This window comes from Hippocampus bargibanti, linkage group LG02 (assembly GCF_051943395.1).
Source record: "Hippocampus bargibanti isolate YZ-2025 linkage group LG02, ASM5194339v1, whole genome shotgun sequence".
Taxonomy (NCBI): domain Eukaryota; kingdom Metazoa; phylum Chordata; class Actinopteri; order Syngnathiformes; family Syngnathidae; genus Hippocampus; species Hippocampus bargibanti.
In genome coordinates, this window is record NC_142735.1 from 33,471,616 (window position 1) to 33,485,310 (window position 13,695).

At 39.8% G+C, this 13,695-nt stretch overlaps 1 protein-coding gene across 1 annotated transcript in view; it reads left to right on the plus strand.

Annotated features, from left to right (window-relative positions):
- Positions 1-12,414, plus strand: part of aup1 (AUP1 lipid droplet regulating VLDL assembly factor) — a 27,033-nt gene extending 14,619 nt beyond the window's left edge. Inside the window, exons 6-12 of the mRNA XM_088991097.1 lie at positions 376-449; positions 2,990-3,056; positions 3,961-4,063; positions 4,514-4,651; positions 6,977-7,116; positions 8,182-8,273; positions 9,934-12,414. Coding sequence (XP_088847223.1) covers positions 376-449; positions 2,990-3,056; positions 3,961-4,063; positions 4,514-4,651; positions 6,977-7,116; positions 8,182-8,273; positions 9,934-9,979 — 660 coding nt within the window. The 3' untranslated portion in view covers positions 9,980-12,414. The remainder of the gene's footprint in view (positions 1-375; positions 450-2,989; positions 3,057-3,960; positions 4,064-4,513; positions 4,652-6,976; positions 7,117-8,181; positions 8,274-9,933) is intronic.
- Positions 12,415-13,695: the final 1,281 nt, after the last annotated feature.

Consider the following 13,695-nt stretch of genomic DNA (forward strand, 5'->3'; position numbering starts at 1 on the left):
CCTAAATGGTATGGGTCTGGAGTTATATGAGCTTGAAATGTGGGCGGCTGTCCAAAATACAATGCAATACAAACATATTGGTTTATATAGCACTTGAACAACAGCTGAAGCTGGAACAAAGCGCTAACATAGGAAAAATGGAAATGCTGCCCCCTTGTGGAAAATAATAAACATTGACACAGGTCTGACCAGCTACATCGCGGCCCCCGCAAGAAAAAAACACAACCCAAACGAATTCGGGAATGGCGCTCCACGTCATATTTTCAATTCCCGAGTAAATTTGTGAATGGCAGTGAATGAGTTCATGTCCATGATTTGGTTTTAAACAACTGCTGAAAATTCAACTAATAATGTTATCCTTTATTTGGTTTGCAGAGCACCCCTGAAACCAATTGGTTGACAGAGCTGTTATGGACCTTTTTTTCTCCATTGACAGTGTATCATGTAAGGTACTAAATATCTTGTATCTTTATCTCTTCCATCTTTGGTTAAATCATCAAAAGGTGTTTTTTGACACTCAGTTGACTTCCTTTGCTATCATGCTTTCTTTATACTTTCCAGGTACAGTGATACCTTGGCTTACGAACTTAATTGGTTCCCAGACAGTGTGTAAGGCAAAGTGTAAATCCCAAATATTAATTTCCCTTAGGAAACCATTAAAATGAGAATAATCCGTTTGAAGGTCCCCATAAAACATAATTTTCTACTTTCTAATTTTCTAAGCCTTAAAACTACACAAAATATACATTATTTTATGCATAATAAATGTGGTATTATAATCAAAGAAATAAACTCTACTGCATAATAAAGTCGTTTTATTTACCTTTGTGATGGTCATTGACTTGATGGAATGGCGTGGCCGGCTTCATCAGCATTAAACACTTGATGAGGAACGTAGCTTTCTTCTTTCACCATCTTGAGGAATGATCCCTTGTTGGTGCTTTCTCTGCCATAATTTTACCTTGTTCCTAATCAATTGTGTTTTGTTTAGCTGGGTTGATAGCTTTTTGCATCAAGTGTACAGATGGCTTGTGCGGGTTATTTGTGGAGCCTGATTGATGGGATATTTTAACCTTGTAGTCTACACTCTGCCTTTGAACTACCAATAAAGTTGAAACGAGTCCAAATTTCACTGTTTTCTATCCATTTTCTCACACTCTCTGTCGTCTGCCTGTCTCTTTAATGTTTAAACGCCCCCCTCACTGTTGTGTTCTTGACCAATCCTATGGCTTTAACCGAAAACTGGGGGCGGGGAATAGCGGACAAAAAAAATGTTGGCTGCCATTTTGTTTTTGGGTGATTAGCTTCACTCTCTGTCTGTAACAAGCACCCCATCACTGCTGCGTTCTTGACCAATCACGTGGCTTTAACCGACTGACTGGGGGGTGGGGAATCGAGGACCAAAACAAACCGGCTGCCGTTTCCTTGTTAGTTGAACGGGCTCGTTTTGCGAACGACACATCACTCATTGTGGCAGCTCCATGTGTATCCCGAAAAATAGTTCGTATGTCAAGGTAAAATTTTCATAAATTTAACGTTCGTAAACCGAAAAGTTCGTACGCCAAGGGGTTTGTAAACCGAGGTATCACTGTACTCCGAAAAGAACTTTGACATTGTCAGCTAATTCACTCAGTCCAAATGATTAGTTCAATACATTGTCATGATAGGCAAGTCACAACTTATTTAGGCAATTAAAGGCAACTTTGGATTCAGTATATTGCTCAAGGTCCTCGATACAGGTAACATCCGAGTTACGACCGGAGCGAGTTACCACCACCCGTACTTACGAACACGACCGCCATACCCTTGTTTAAATTTTAATTATACGCCTGGCACCGCAACAAGCAAGCAGCCGTCAACGCGTACTACAATTTTGGCCGGCCAGCATGTCACACACTCGCACAGCAATCTGCTGAGTGACTACACTCAATACAATAGTTATATAGTGCACTTACTGTCTCGGCAATATCTCCTGTAGTCCGTCACACTGCTTTTTTTTAGCGTGTGTCGGGCGACCTCTTCTGGCCGTTAGCCGGGAGAGCCATTTTTCAAATGTGCATATTTTGCATTTTTGTATATATTTTATTTTTGTAATAATAATAATAATAATAATAATAATAATAATAATAATAATACATGTCATTTATAAGCGCCTTTCAAAGCTCTCAAGGTGGCTGGCTGGGTAGATGGCTGGCTATCTATTAGCTATATATTAGCTGGCTAGCTGTATGGCTATTTAGCTGGCTTGCTTGATAGCTGGCTTGCTTGATAGCTGGCTATCTATTCGCTATCTATTAGCCCGTGAGGTATGTGGCTATTTAGCTGGCTGGCTGGATGGATTGCTGGATATTTATTTGCTAGTTAGCTAGCTTTCCATCTATTTGAGTTACTTGCGGCTTGAGTGAATGCTGGCGTGTGTGGCTAATGTTGTATTCTTTACGTAGATGTGTTTTCTATAACCCACTATATAAAATTTAAATATAAAATATAAATGGATAATAAGAAATATAAAAATGACACGAAAAGGTAAGTATAACATTTATGAATTAACTGGACATGAAACCGTTTTGTATACATTACATTTACAGTTATACAGCAATCGATAATACGAAATATAAAATGATAAAAATGACACTAAAAGTGATCATATTTATAAATGAAGTGTAAACAGTTTAGTATCTAATCTATTCAATCGAAAATGTTGCTTAAAAACAACAGATTGTCCTCATATACTATCCTGTCGTGTAAACGTCACGTCGGCCATTTTGAATGAATTTCGACTTACTACTTACCGTTTTGTCGGAGCAGAACCCAGTCGTGACTCGGATGTTACCTGTATTTATTTTGAATTGTATGCATTTATAGAGGCAACGTAGGTCATATATCTTCAAGTGATGATAATGATGATTGTACATTGCAATTTCGACATTGCAATCAAGAGATTTTTGTGTGCAATTATTGGCGAAACCTTTTCCCCTTTTTCCTTCAGTTGGTTGCCAGCAGTCTCACGTGAGGATGGCGAGTCCTCACAGGAGTTTGCCAACAAAGTCCAGGAGGTAAAATAAAAAATGTGCTAACACTACAATGCCATCCATGTTTTTACTATGCTCTGGCGAGCTACCGAGTGTATGCTATCTATGTGCTATCTTTAAGTGGTCTAACTAGCTAGCTAGCCATTAGTTATCTATTAGCTAGCTAGTTAACTTGATCTATTTGAGTTGTTCCTGGTTGAACGAGCTCACCGTCACCGGCTACCTAGCTAGGTATCTATTAGCTGTCTAGCTAGCTAGCCATTAGTTATCTATAAGCTAGCTAGTTAACTTGATCCATTTGAGTTAGTCCCGGTTAAAGGGGGTCGCCGTTGCTGGCTACCTCGCTAACTCTCTATTTGCTATCTATTAGCTGTCTAACTAGCTAGCTACTTATGTATTAGTGATCTATTAGCTAGCTAGATAACTTGATCTATTTGAGTTATTCTCGGTTGAATGGGGTGACCGTTGCTGGCTACCTAGCTATCTATTTGCTATCTATTGGCTGTCTAATTGGCTAGCTAGCTAGCTATTAGTTATCTATTAGCTAGCTAACCTGATCCAGTTGAGTTATTCTCGGTTGAACGAGGTCACCATTGCTGGATACCTAGCTATCTATCTATTTGTTATCTATTAGCTGTCTAACTAGCTACCTATCTATCTATTAGCTATCCATTATCTTGCTAGCTAGCTTTCCATCAATTTAAGTTACTTCCGGGTTGAGTGAACGCTGGCCCATGTGGCTGCCGCTGCTCAACCACAGAAGAACTTATCCTTTGACTGTAAAGTGACCTTAAGTGTTTTGAAAGGCGCTGATAAATGAAATGTATTACTATTATAAGTGCAGAGAAGGATTCCCCTTACATGGCACTGAAAGTTGTGATGACTGCGATATTTTGTCGCGGTGGCTGTTGGATATTTATCCTTGCAGTTGCTCGCCGGCGAACTTGGCCTGGTTTCAACAAAGATCACCAAAGCTGACAAAGCCGAACACATCAAAAGGCAACGACGTGCCCTCCCGCAATCGTCTACAAGTAAGCAAATACAGTGATACCTTGGCTTACGAACGCCTTGGCTAACTAACTTTTCTGCTTACAAACGTTACATTTATGAAAATTTTACCTTGGCATACGAATTTCGGGATACACATGGATTTTTATTTTATTATACATAAAATAATTAACTTTTATTTATTATATTTATTATTATATATAAAAATATATATATATTATACATAAATATAATTTTTTGTAGTTTTAAGACTTAGAAAATTAGAAAGTAGAACATTATGTTTTCTGGGGACCTGAGAACGGATTATTCTTATTTTAATCGTTTCCTATGGAAATTAATGTTTGGGATATACACTCCTCACCTTTCACACTGTCTGGGAACCAATTAAGTTCGTAAGCCAATGTTTCACTGTAAAAAGAAATGCCGACAAATTTTGCACCATGATGGATGTTTTTTTTTTCTTCTCAATTTAGGCTTAAGAGCTGGCCCAATTGATCTGGGGTTCATGGTGCGAGGTTTGGGAGCAGAGGAGCGTGGGATAGCTCAAATGGCCCAGCAGGTGAAGGATGTACTACCTGACGTCCCCCTCAATGTCATCACAAAGGACTTGGGTATGAAGCACTCAAGCACGCTTTTGACTTCGGACCTCCTTGTGCTGCCAAATCTTGTTTCAAAGAGAATTGCATTAATCGGATCAAGGTCACTGTTCGGAGAGTTCATGGCGACGGGGGAATAAGCTGTTGAAATTTAACTGGAAAAGGTGGAGTCACTGGAAAAGGTGCGGAGGGTAAAGTAGGATTTTCCGCGCCCTTGTTTGGATTCTTGCAGCGTGCAAATCCTCCAGAGTGGGTAGGGCGGTCGTTGCCAATAATTTTGCCATTAATCTGATCAAGTATTATTTGCCAGATTGGTTTTGAATTTACAAACGAAAATCAGTCATTTTTGTCCGCTAGATAGTTTGTTACAATCTCAAAACCCACCTATAGCAGTTTTTTTGACGACGATACTAGTGCAGCGTGTTATACCGGAAACAAATTCCTTGTGTGTTCTCCATACTTGGCAATAAAGATGATTCTGATTCTGATTCTGATTTAAATGAGCCCAACGAGTGCACTTCAGCTTGAATGTACCGGAGCATTCGCCTGTGAGGAGAGAAAAGGTTCTGATTCTAATTTTCAATGAAACAATACCATCGATGAAACAGTCGAATGTCAGTGACATTTTAACAAGCCCCATGTTAACGTTAGCATAAATATGCTTCCGCGAGAAGATATTGCAGATAGCAAGTGCGGAAGCTTATGAGCCGTGTGCAGACTAGCTAGCAGTAACTTCAAGTTGAATTTCATTCCGATCGTTTGCCTTGCCGTTTTACCAATCACGAGGAACGGAAAACCATTCATGTTAACGGTGAGTACTATCACAAAGTTATTTGAAATAATACATTCTGACATTTGTTGAAAAGTGGCCGAGCCTGCGCCCGTGTTTGCATGTGTGTTTGCGTGCGTGTGTGTGTGTGCGTGCGTATGTGCGCGCACGCCCGTGTGTGTGCGCGCACGCGCGTGTGGCTCTTACTGAAAGACATTTCTCAATATTTTACTTTTATGGCTCTCTTAGTCAAAAAGGTTCCCGACCCCTGCTGTAAAGTGTCCTTGAGAGCTTTGAAAGGCGCTTAAAATGTAATGTATTATTATTATTATTAGCTAATACACTGAATATCACTATTTATTTGAGTAGCTAATGGATAGCTAATAGGTAGCCAACTAGCTAGGCAGATAGCTCATAGCTATCTAGCTAGCTATCTATTAGCTATGTGCCTAGCTCGTTGGCTATTTATTCACTATCTATTAGCTTCTCAAATAAATAGAAAGCTAGCTGGCTGGCTAATAGATAATTAATAGCTAGCCAGCTCGCTGGCCAGATAGCTACGAGATAGCTAGCTATCTAGCTTTCTATCAATTTTAATTATTCCGGATTGATTGAACGCTGGCGCGTGTGGCTACCGCTTCTCATACACAGAAAAACTGATCCTGTGACTGTTGAGCGTTTTTGAAAGTCGCTTAGAAATGAAATGTATTGTTATTATTATTATTAAATACAGAAGCTCGCTAGCCAGCTAGTAGATAGCGAATAGATAGCCAACAAGATAGCTTTAGTTAGGTTGATGCAGAGTACTGTTGTAAAAAAATATTAAAGATTATGCAATCTTGCCAAGCGGTTCATTGTGCGCACAATGTAGTCGACGTGCACATTCCACCATGATGTCCCTGATCCACTGGTGGACAGACGCTTTGATCCTCTCCTCTTTCATCTAGAACTGCTTCATGTCATCACAAAGAGGGTACAGCAAGTCCTGAAGAATGAATGTCTCTCTGTGTCTTTGTTTTGTCATATTGTCTCTATGCTGTCATATTATTTGTTATTTAGTTTTTTTGTTCTTTTGACTTCAAGACGGCGCCCCGAGAGTGGCTGCCTTTCCAGCAGCTCATATATTTTGTTTTTCTACTTTCATTCCTTTCATCACTTAGCTGCTGTGAAATGTAAATTTCTCCACTGTGAGACTAATAAAGGCAAATCCAATCCAATCCAATCCAATAATAATAATTATAATGACAATAATAATAATAATTTTAATTTCATTTCTAAGCATCTTTTTAAACTCTCGATCACTTTACAGTCACATGATACATTTTTCTGTGGGTGAGCAGCGGCACCCACACGCGCCAGCGTTCACTCAACGCGGAAGTAACTCAAATAGAATAGTAAGACAAACAGATAGAAAGCTAGCTCGCAAGCCAATAGATAGCTACGAGCTGGCCAGATATGCTGGCCCTTGATAGATCACTTTTGACGCCCCCCACAAGTTGCTGTTTGCATTTGTTCTCTTTCCTCATCTTGTTCGCCATCAATGTGAAAGTTGCCTTTTCGTTATCTTCCAGCAAAAACCAATTGTGTCAACGTCACCATCACAAACCTGCTGGAAAATAAGGAGGAATCCTCAGCGGAAGATACGGAGGCCTTGCTGTTTGGGGGTTCTGTCAATGGCCCTTATTCCTCTGGTTCTGCTCAGACTATCAAGGTTTTTACTTTTGATTCTATCCTAATACAGTAAAGTCTCGTTATATCGATATCGGATATATCGATAGTCCCGGTTATATCGATACTATTTCTATGCACGCACGGAGAAAATTACATGCAAACAGGGTCGGATATATCGATAGTCCCGGTTATATCGATATTTTTTCGGACTCCCTTGAATATCGATATAACGAGACTTTACTGTATATGACGTTCAGAGAAGAGTTAAGGTTGTGAATTTGAGGAAAGCGACTGGAGTTGTCACGTTTATAATAATAATAATAATAATAATAATACATTTCATTTCTAAGCGCCTTTCAAAACTCTCAAGGTCACTTTTGAGTCACAGGATAAGTTTTTTTCTGTGGGTAAGCAGCGACAGCCACACGCGCCAGCATTCACTCAATCTGGAATAACTCAAATAGATCGAAAGTTAGCTCGCTGGCTAATGGATAACTAATAGATAGCTAGCGAGATAGATAGCATATAGAAAGCAAATTGATAGCTAGTTAGGTAGCCAGCTAGATAGCTAGTTAGCAAATAGACATGTAGCAAGGTACATAGCTAGTTAGCAAATAGATATGTAGCAAGGTAGATAGCTAGCTAGATAGCCAGCGAGATAGCAAGATTAGTTAGCCAATAAATAACGAATAGATAGCCAGCTAGAGAGCGAGCTAGCTAATCGATAGCAAATAGATAGCCAGCTAGATAGCCTGGAATAACTCAAATAGAAAGTTAGCTAGCTGGCTAATGGATAACTAATAGATAGCTAGTGAGATAGATAGCAAATAGATAGCTAGTTAGGCCAAAACAAACATGCGGATCAAACCTCTAAAGATGGGGGACACTGATTTGCTGTGGCGATCCCTTGAGGGGAAAAGCCAAAAGGAAAAGAAGAAGTTAGGTAGCCAGCTACATAGCTAGTTAGCAAATAGATATCAAATAGATATGTAGCAAGGTAGCCAGCTATATAGCGAGCAAGCTCGATAGCGAGATTAGTTTATTGAGTTATTTCAAACGATTACTCCCTCAATGTTGTCCTCATTTCATTTCGTCTTGTCCTCAGCCTGCTGCTGTCAAATCTTTTGGGAAATCACCTGCTGACAGGCATTTTTCCCTTCAAGAGAGGAAAGAAGCTCTGTATAATTTTGCAAGAAGGTTTGACTCTTTAATATCTTCCTCAGAATTGTGTCAGAGACATACAGTGATACCTCAGCTTACGAACGCTTTAGCTCACCAACTATTGGCCTCATGAACATTAAATCCGCGAGCATATAGTCTTGGCTGGCGGACTACTTTTCGTCACCCCCTTTCTTTGAGTGCAGATGTGGTTTTTTATCGAGTGGAGTACTTTTGCTATTATGGGAGCGAAAAAGACCCCACCACAGGCTAGTGTTCAGCCGAAAAAGACACAATAGAAAATGATGGTCGAGCAGAAGAAGGAGATCATCCAAAAACGCCAACGAGGTGTGCATTTGGGTGACTTAACGTCCCAGTACCAGTACGCTAAGTTTCTACCATTGCTACGTGTGGCTAAGGGTGTGTCTGTGTTGTCTAAGCAACAGTCTCAGGCAATAGAAGAGTTTGAAAAACTTCGGTTGATTTGGATGACTGAAAAGCAGATATCAGGGCACAGTGTGAGTGAGGGTGTTATCGCCAAGAAAGCACAGCAACTTCACTCGGATATCATCAAGAGGCAACCTGGAAGTTCGTCATCCATTGAGAACTACCATCACAAAGGTCACTAAAATGACTTCATTATATAGTACAGTTTATTTCTTTCATTACAATACAATAGCATGTTTAGAATACGATAAAGCTGCCAAAGCTTACAAGGAATCATTCCTCAAGATGGTGAATGAAGAATGCTACGTTCCTCATCAAGTGTTTATGCTGATGAAACCGGCCACTCCATTCCATCACAAAGGTCAATAAAACGATTTTATGATACATTGCGGTTTATTTATTTAATTACAATGCAATAGCGCATTTATTTTACATAAAATAAGGTATGTTTTGTGTAGTTTTCAGGCTTATTTAGTAAAAAATGATGTTTTATCGGGACCGGGGAATGGATTATTCTCAGTTTAATGGTTTCTTATGGCAAATAAATGTTTGTAAAACAAACCTTTTGCCTTACACACACTTTCTGGGAACCAATTAAGTTTGTGAGCTCAGATATCACTGTATTGTGTACTATTGTCACGAAAGAGACATTTCAATTGTTTGAGAAATATTTTCATGTGATCAGTACAAAATTATATTATAATAATGATCATTTAATTTCTAAGTGCCTTTCAAAACTCTTAAGGTTCACTCAACCCGGAAGTAACTCAAATAGATAGAAATCTGGCTAACAGATAGCTAATAGATAGCCAGCTAGACAGTTAGCTAACTAGCTAGATAGCCATATAGCTAATAAATAGACAGCTACATAGCGAGCGAGCTGGACAGATACCAAATAGATAGCCAGCTCGGTAGATAGCTAATAGCAAATATATTGCCAGCTAAGTAGCTATCTAATAGATCGAAAAAGGAAAGCAAATAGATAGCTAGCTAGGTAGCTTGACAGATAGTTAGTTAACTACTTCTTGACGTGCGGTTTCAGTGAGATTGATGTAGCTGTTTATTCAACATTTCCCTCCTCCGTCAAATGAATTGAAACGAAAGCAGTAATTGAAACATTTTTCCCAGTGATTTCGTCCAAAAGAACCACAATGTCTCCTGAGCAACACAACACAAGTGTCATCTGCCATGTGAATCCTTATTAAAGTGTGTGTGTTTGTTTTTTTCTGTTACCCCTGCCCCCTTCTTCCAGACGTTATATTGAAATATATGGCTTGGATCAAGAAGAAAGCCACTGAACACTTCGGGTCACGTCAGCATTCCCAACAAGAAAAAAAACTGTCATCAATCTGTCTTGTTTGACAGATTTTTATATTCAATCTGCTGGTGGTGATGGAAAATGGACGTGCTCGACAGGTGGTCAATATAAATTGGTGGAAAGGGTGCAGAATGCATGTTTAATTCTTCATTCTTGCTGATACATTTTTGATAACACTTTGTATTATGATCCACCGACTGTGAATCATCTATTTATTTTTATAATGTCCAATAAAGTTCTGTTTGGTCTTGCCACTGGTGGAATCATGTCAGAATACAGACCTTGCACCAGCAACCGGTATGATCTGAATGGTCCAATGCAGATCATTTGTATGGGAGGCAATTGAATGTGATGGCTAAAGTTTAAATATGTACTCCTCAAACACTGTTTAACAACAACCTACTTTATATAATAATTAATAATTATAATAATAATAATAATAATAATAATACATTTCATTTATAAGCGCCTTTCAAAACTCACATGGTCACTTTTCAGTCACAGGATAAGTTTTTCTGTGGGTGAGCAGCGGCAACCACATGCGCCAGCGTTCTCTCAACCTGGAATAACTCAAATACAGTGAGACCTCAACTTACGAACTTAATTGGTTCCCAGAAAGAGTGTGTAAGGCGAAAAGTGTGTATCTAAAAAAAAAATTCCCATAGGAAACCATTAAAATGGGAATAATCCGTTCCCGGGTTTCCATAAAATATACTTTTCAACTAAATAAGCCTAAAAAAACTACACACAACATACCTTATTCTGTGTATAATAAATGTGCTATTGTATTGTAATGAAAGAAATACACTGCATTGTATCATAAAGTCACTTTATTTACATTTGTGATGGTCATTTATGGTTTGATGGAATGGCGTTGGAGGTCAAAGGGAATTGCTGTTTGGAAAGAGAGGTGCATTACATGAGGGCTGTAATTAAAGAAATAAATTGTGCTGTGGGCGGCCCGGTAGTCGAGTGGTTACCACACCGGCTTCACAGTGCAGAGGTCGCCGGTTCGCGTCCTGGTCACTCCCTGTGTGGAGTTTGCATGTTCTCCCCGGACCCGCGTGGGTTTTCTCCGGGTCCTCCGGTTTCCTCCCACACTCCAAAAACATGCATGGCAGGCAGATTGACCACTCCAAATTGTCCCTAGGCGTGAGTGTGAGAGTGATTGTTGTATGTCTTTGTGTGCCCTGCGATTGGCTGGCAACCAATTCAGGGTGTCCTCCGCCTCGTGCCCGAAGACAGCTGAGATAGACTCCAGCACCCCCCGCGACCCTAATGAGGAATAAGCGGTACGGAAAATGAGATGAGAGATGAGATGAAACTGTGCTGTAAAATAAAGTTTTATTTACCTTTTTGATGGTCGTTGATGGCTTATGGAAGGAGAGTCACCTTCCATAAGGACTGTTGGTAACTTAACCTCTGGTGCTGTTCGGTCGTTTGCTTCCGCCGAAGATCACTCCGCCAGCCATGGTGGGTGTGTATTATGAAAATAGTGCTTATTATAAGGTTTAATTTTCATTAATTTGACGTTTGTAAGACAAAAAGTTTGTAAGATAAGGTGTTTGTACGTTGAGGTCTCACTGTATATAGAGAGCCAGCAATCGAGCTAATAGATAGCCTTGGCCGACACCGCAATGTCTCAGCTCTCTTGAAGATTAAACCAACTTTCTGTTTTACACATGGCTTCCTGATGATTTAACCATCCTCTGCCATCAACGCCCGTAGAAGCAATGAACCAGGGACGAACGATCAAAACAAACAAACCCATGAAAGAACCAAACTTAAAGGACAACCGACGTCTCCGGACAAGTTGTGTCTATAATTTGTAAAATGGCTTCAAATGACTTCTACTAGGCGTATTTTAATAAGATTCCACCGCATATAGCTATATTTTACGTTTTAAGACTCGCACTGAATATTCAAGAAGTCTTGTTTTTGAGTTGGTGACGAGTCCGTACGTGACCTCACTAAAGGAACGCCCTTGACCGAAAAAATGACGCATTGTAGCAGTCCTTCCATCACGTCTATGTATTTTGCTGTACTTGTTTGGTCTGGGGACCTCGTGTTGCACCCAAAAGCCGCCAGAAGAGGGCGTCCAAGCTCCATATAAGGAATTTATCAGCCTGTGGAAATGGAGGTGGCCACAGGAGGTCGCCATATTGTGCCTCTTTTTTGGTGAGACATTTCCCCTCATTGTTGCCTCAAAATGGCACGGAATAAATTCTTTAATCGATTGCAAACATGTATGCTTTCCTCTTCAGAACTATTTGAATCATATTCATAACTGGATGTCTAACAGGAAAGCATATTCTCCGAATCCAAAGCCGTTTTGATTCTCCAGCAATGCAAGATGTCTTGGCGTGACGTCACGAACTGGGGGCGGGACTTATATTCTGAAAATGCCCAATTCGCAGCTCAATTTTTTGCAGATTTTGGACACTTTAAGTAATTTTTATTGGTGTTTTGCATTTGAATAAAAATATCATGCTGCGTGTTTCTGCCAATTGTTGGAAATCTGCTTTAATAGTACGTACCCATCACCCATCGTGGCTAATCTGTACATTGAAGAGATGATGAAACAGGCCCTCACATCCTTCCCGGGGACAAAACCTAGACACTGGTTTAGATATGTGGACGATACTTTTGTCATAATTAAAAAAAAACAAACAAACAAATTCAATCCTTCACTGATTACCTCAACTCGGTAGACATCAACATTAAATTTACTCGTGAGGACATTAAAGAGTACCAACTAGCCTTTTTGGATTGTAAAGTAATTATAAAAGAGGACAGAGCGCTAAAAACAGAAGTCTTTAGGAAGACTATGCACACTGACCAATACTTACTTTTCGATTCTAACCACCCTTTACAATACAAACTAGGAGTTATCAGAACCCTCCAGCATAGGGCGAAACTAATACCAACAAGCGTTGGAGAAAAGGAGTCAAAACATATCAGGAGAACACTCACAAACTCTGGGCACCCTCAGTGGTCATTTAACAAATGTCAGAAAGAAAGAATAGGGAATGAAACCAAAAACTCAGAAGATACAAAAAGGAGAGGAGTAGCAGTACCTTACATTGCAGGAGTCTCTGAAAAACTACAGAGTCCTTTGGCAACACAAAATTCCTACTTATTTCAAACCGCTAAACACTTGAAGGCAAAAATTAGTGCATCCAAAAGATAGGCTGCCAAATGAAAAACAAATGAATGTAGTTTATTCAATACATTGTAAGAGTGGAAATTGTAAAGAGCAGTACATTGGGAAGACTAAACAAATTCTCAAAAAAAAAAGACTTTATCAACATCGCAGGGATAATACTAGTGGGCCTTAATCGGCAGTTCTGTGTATAATAAATGTGCTATTGTATTGTAATGAAAGAAATACACTGCATTGTATCATAAAGTCACTTTATTTACATTTGTGATGGTCATTTATGGTTTGATGGAATGGCGTTGGAGGTCAAAGGGAATTGCTGTTTGGAAAGAGAGGTGCATTACATGAGGGCTGTAATTAAAGAAATAAATTGTGCTGTGGGCGGCCCGGTAGTCGAGTGGTTACCACACCGGCTTCACAGTGCAGAGGTCGCCGGTTCGCGTCCTGGTCACTCCCTGTGTGGAGTTTGCATGTTCTCCCCGGACCCGCGTGGGTTTTCTCCGGGTCCTCCGGTTTCCTCCCACACTCCAAAAACA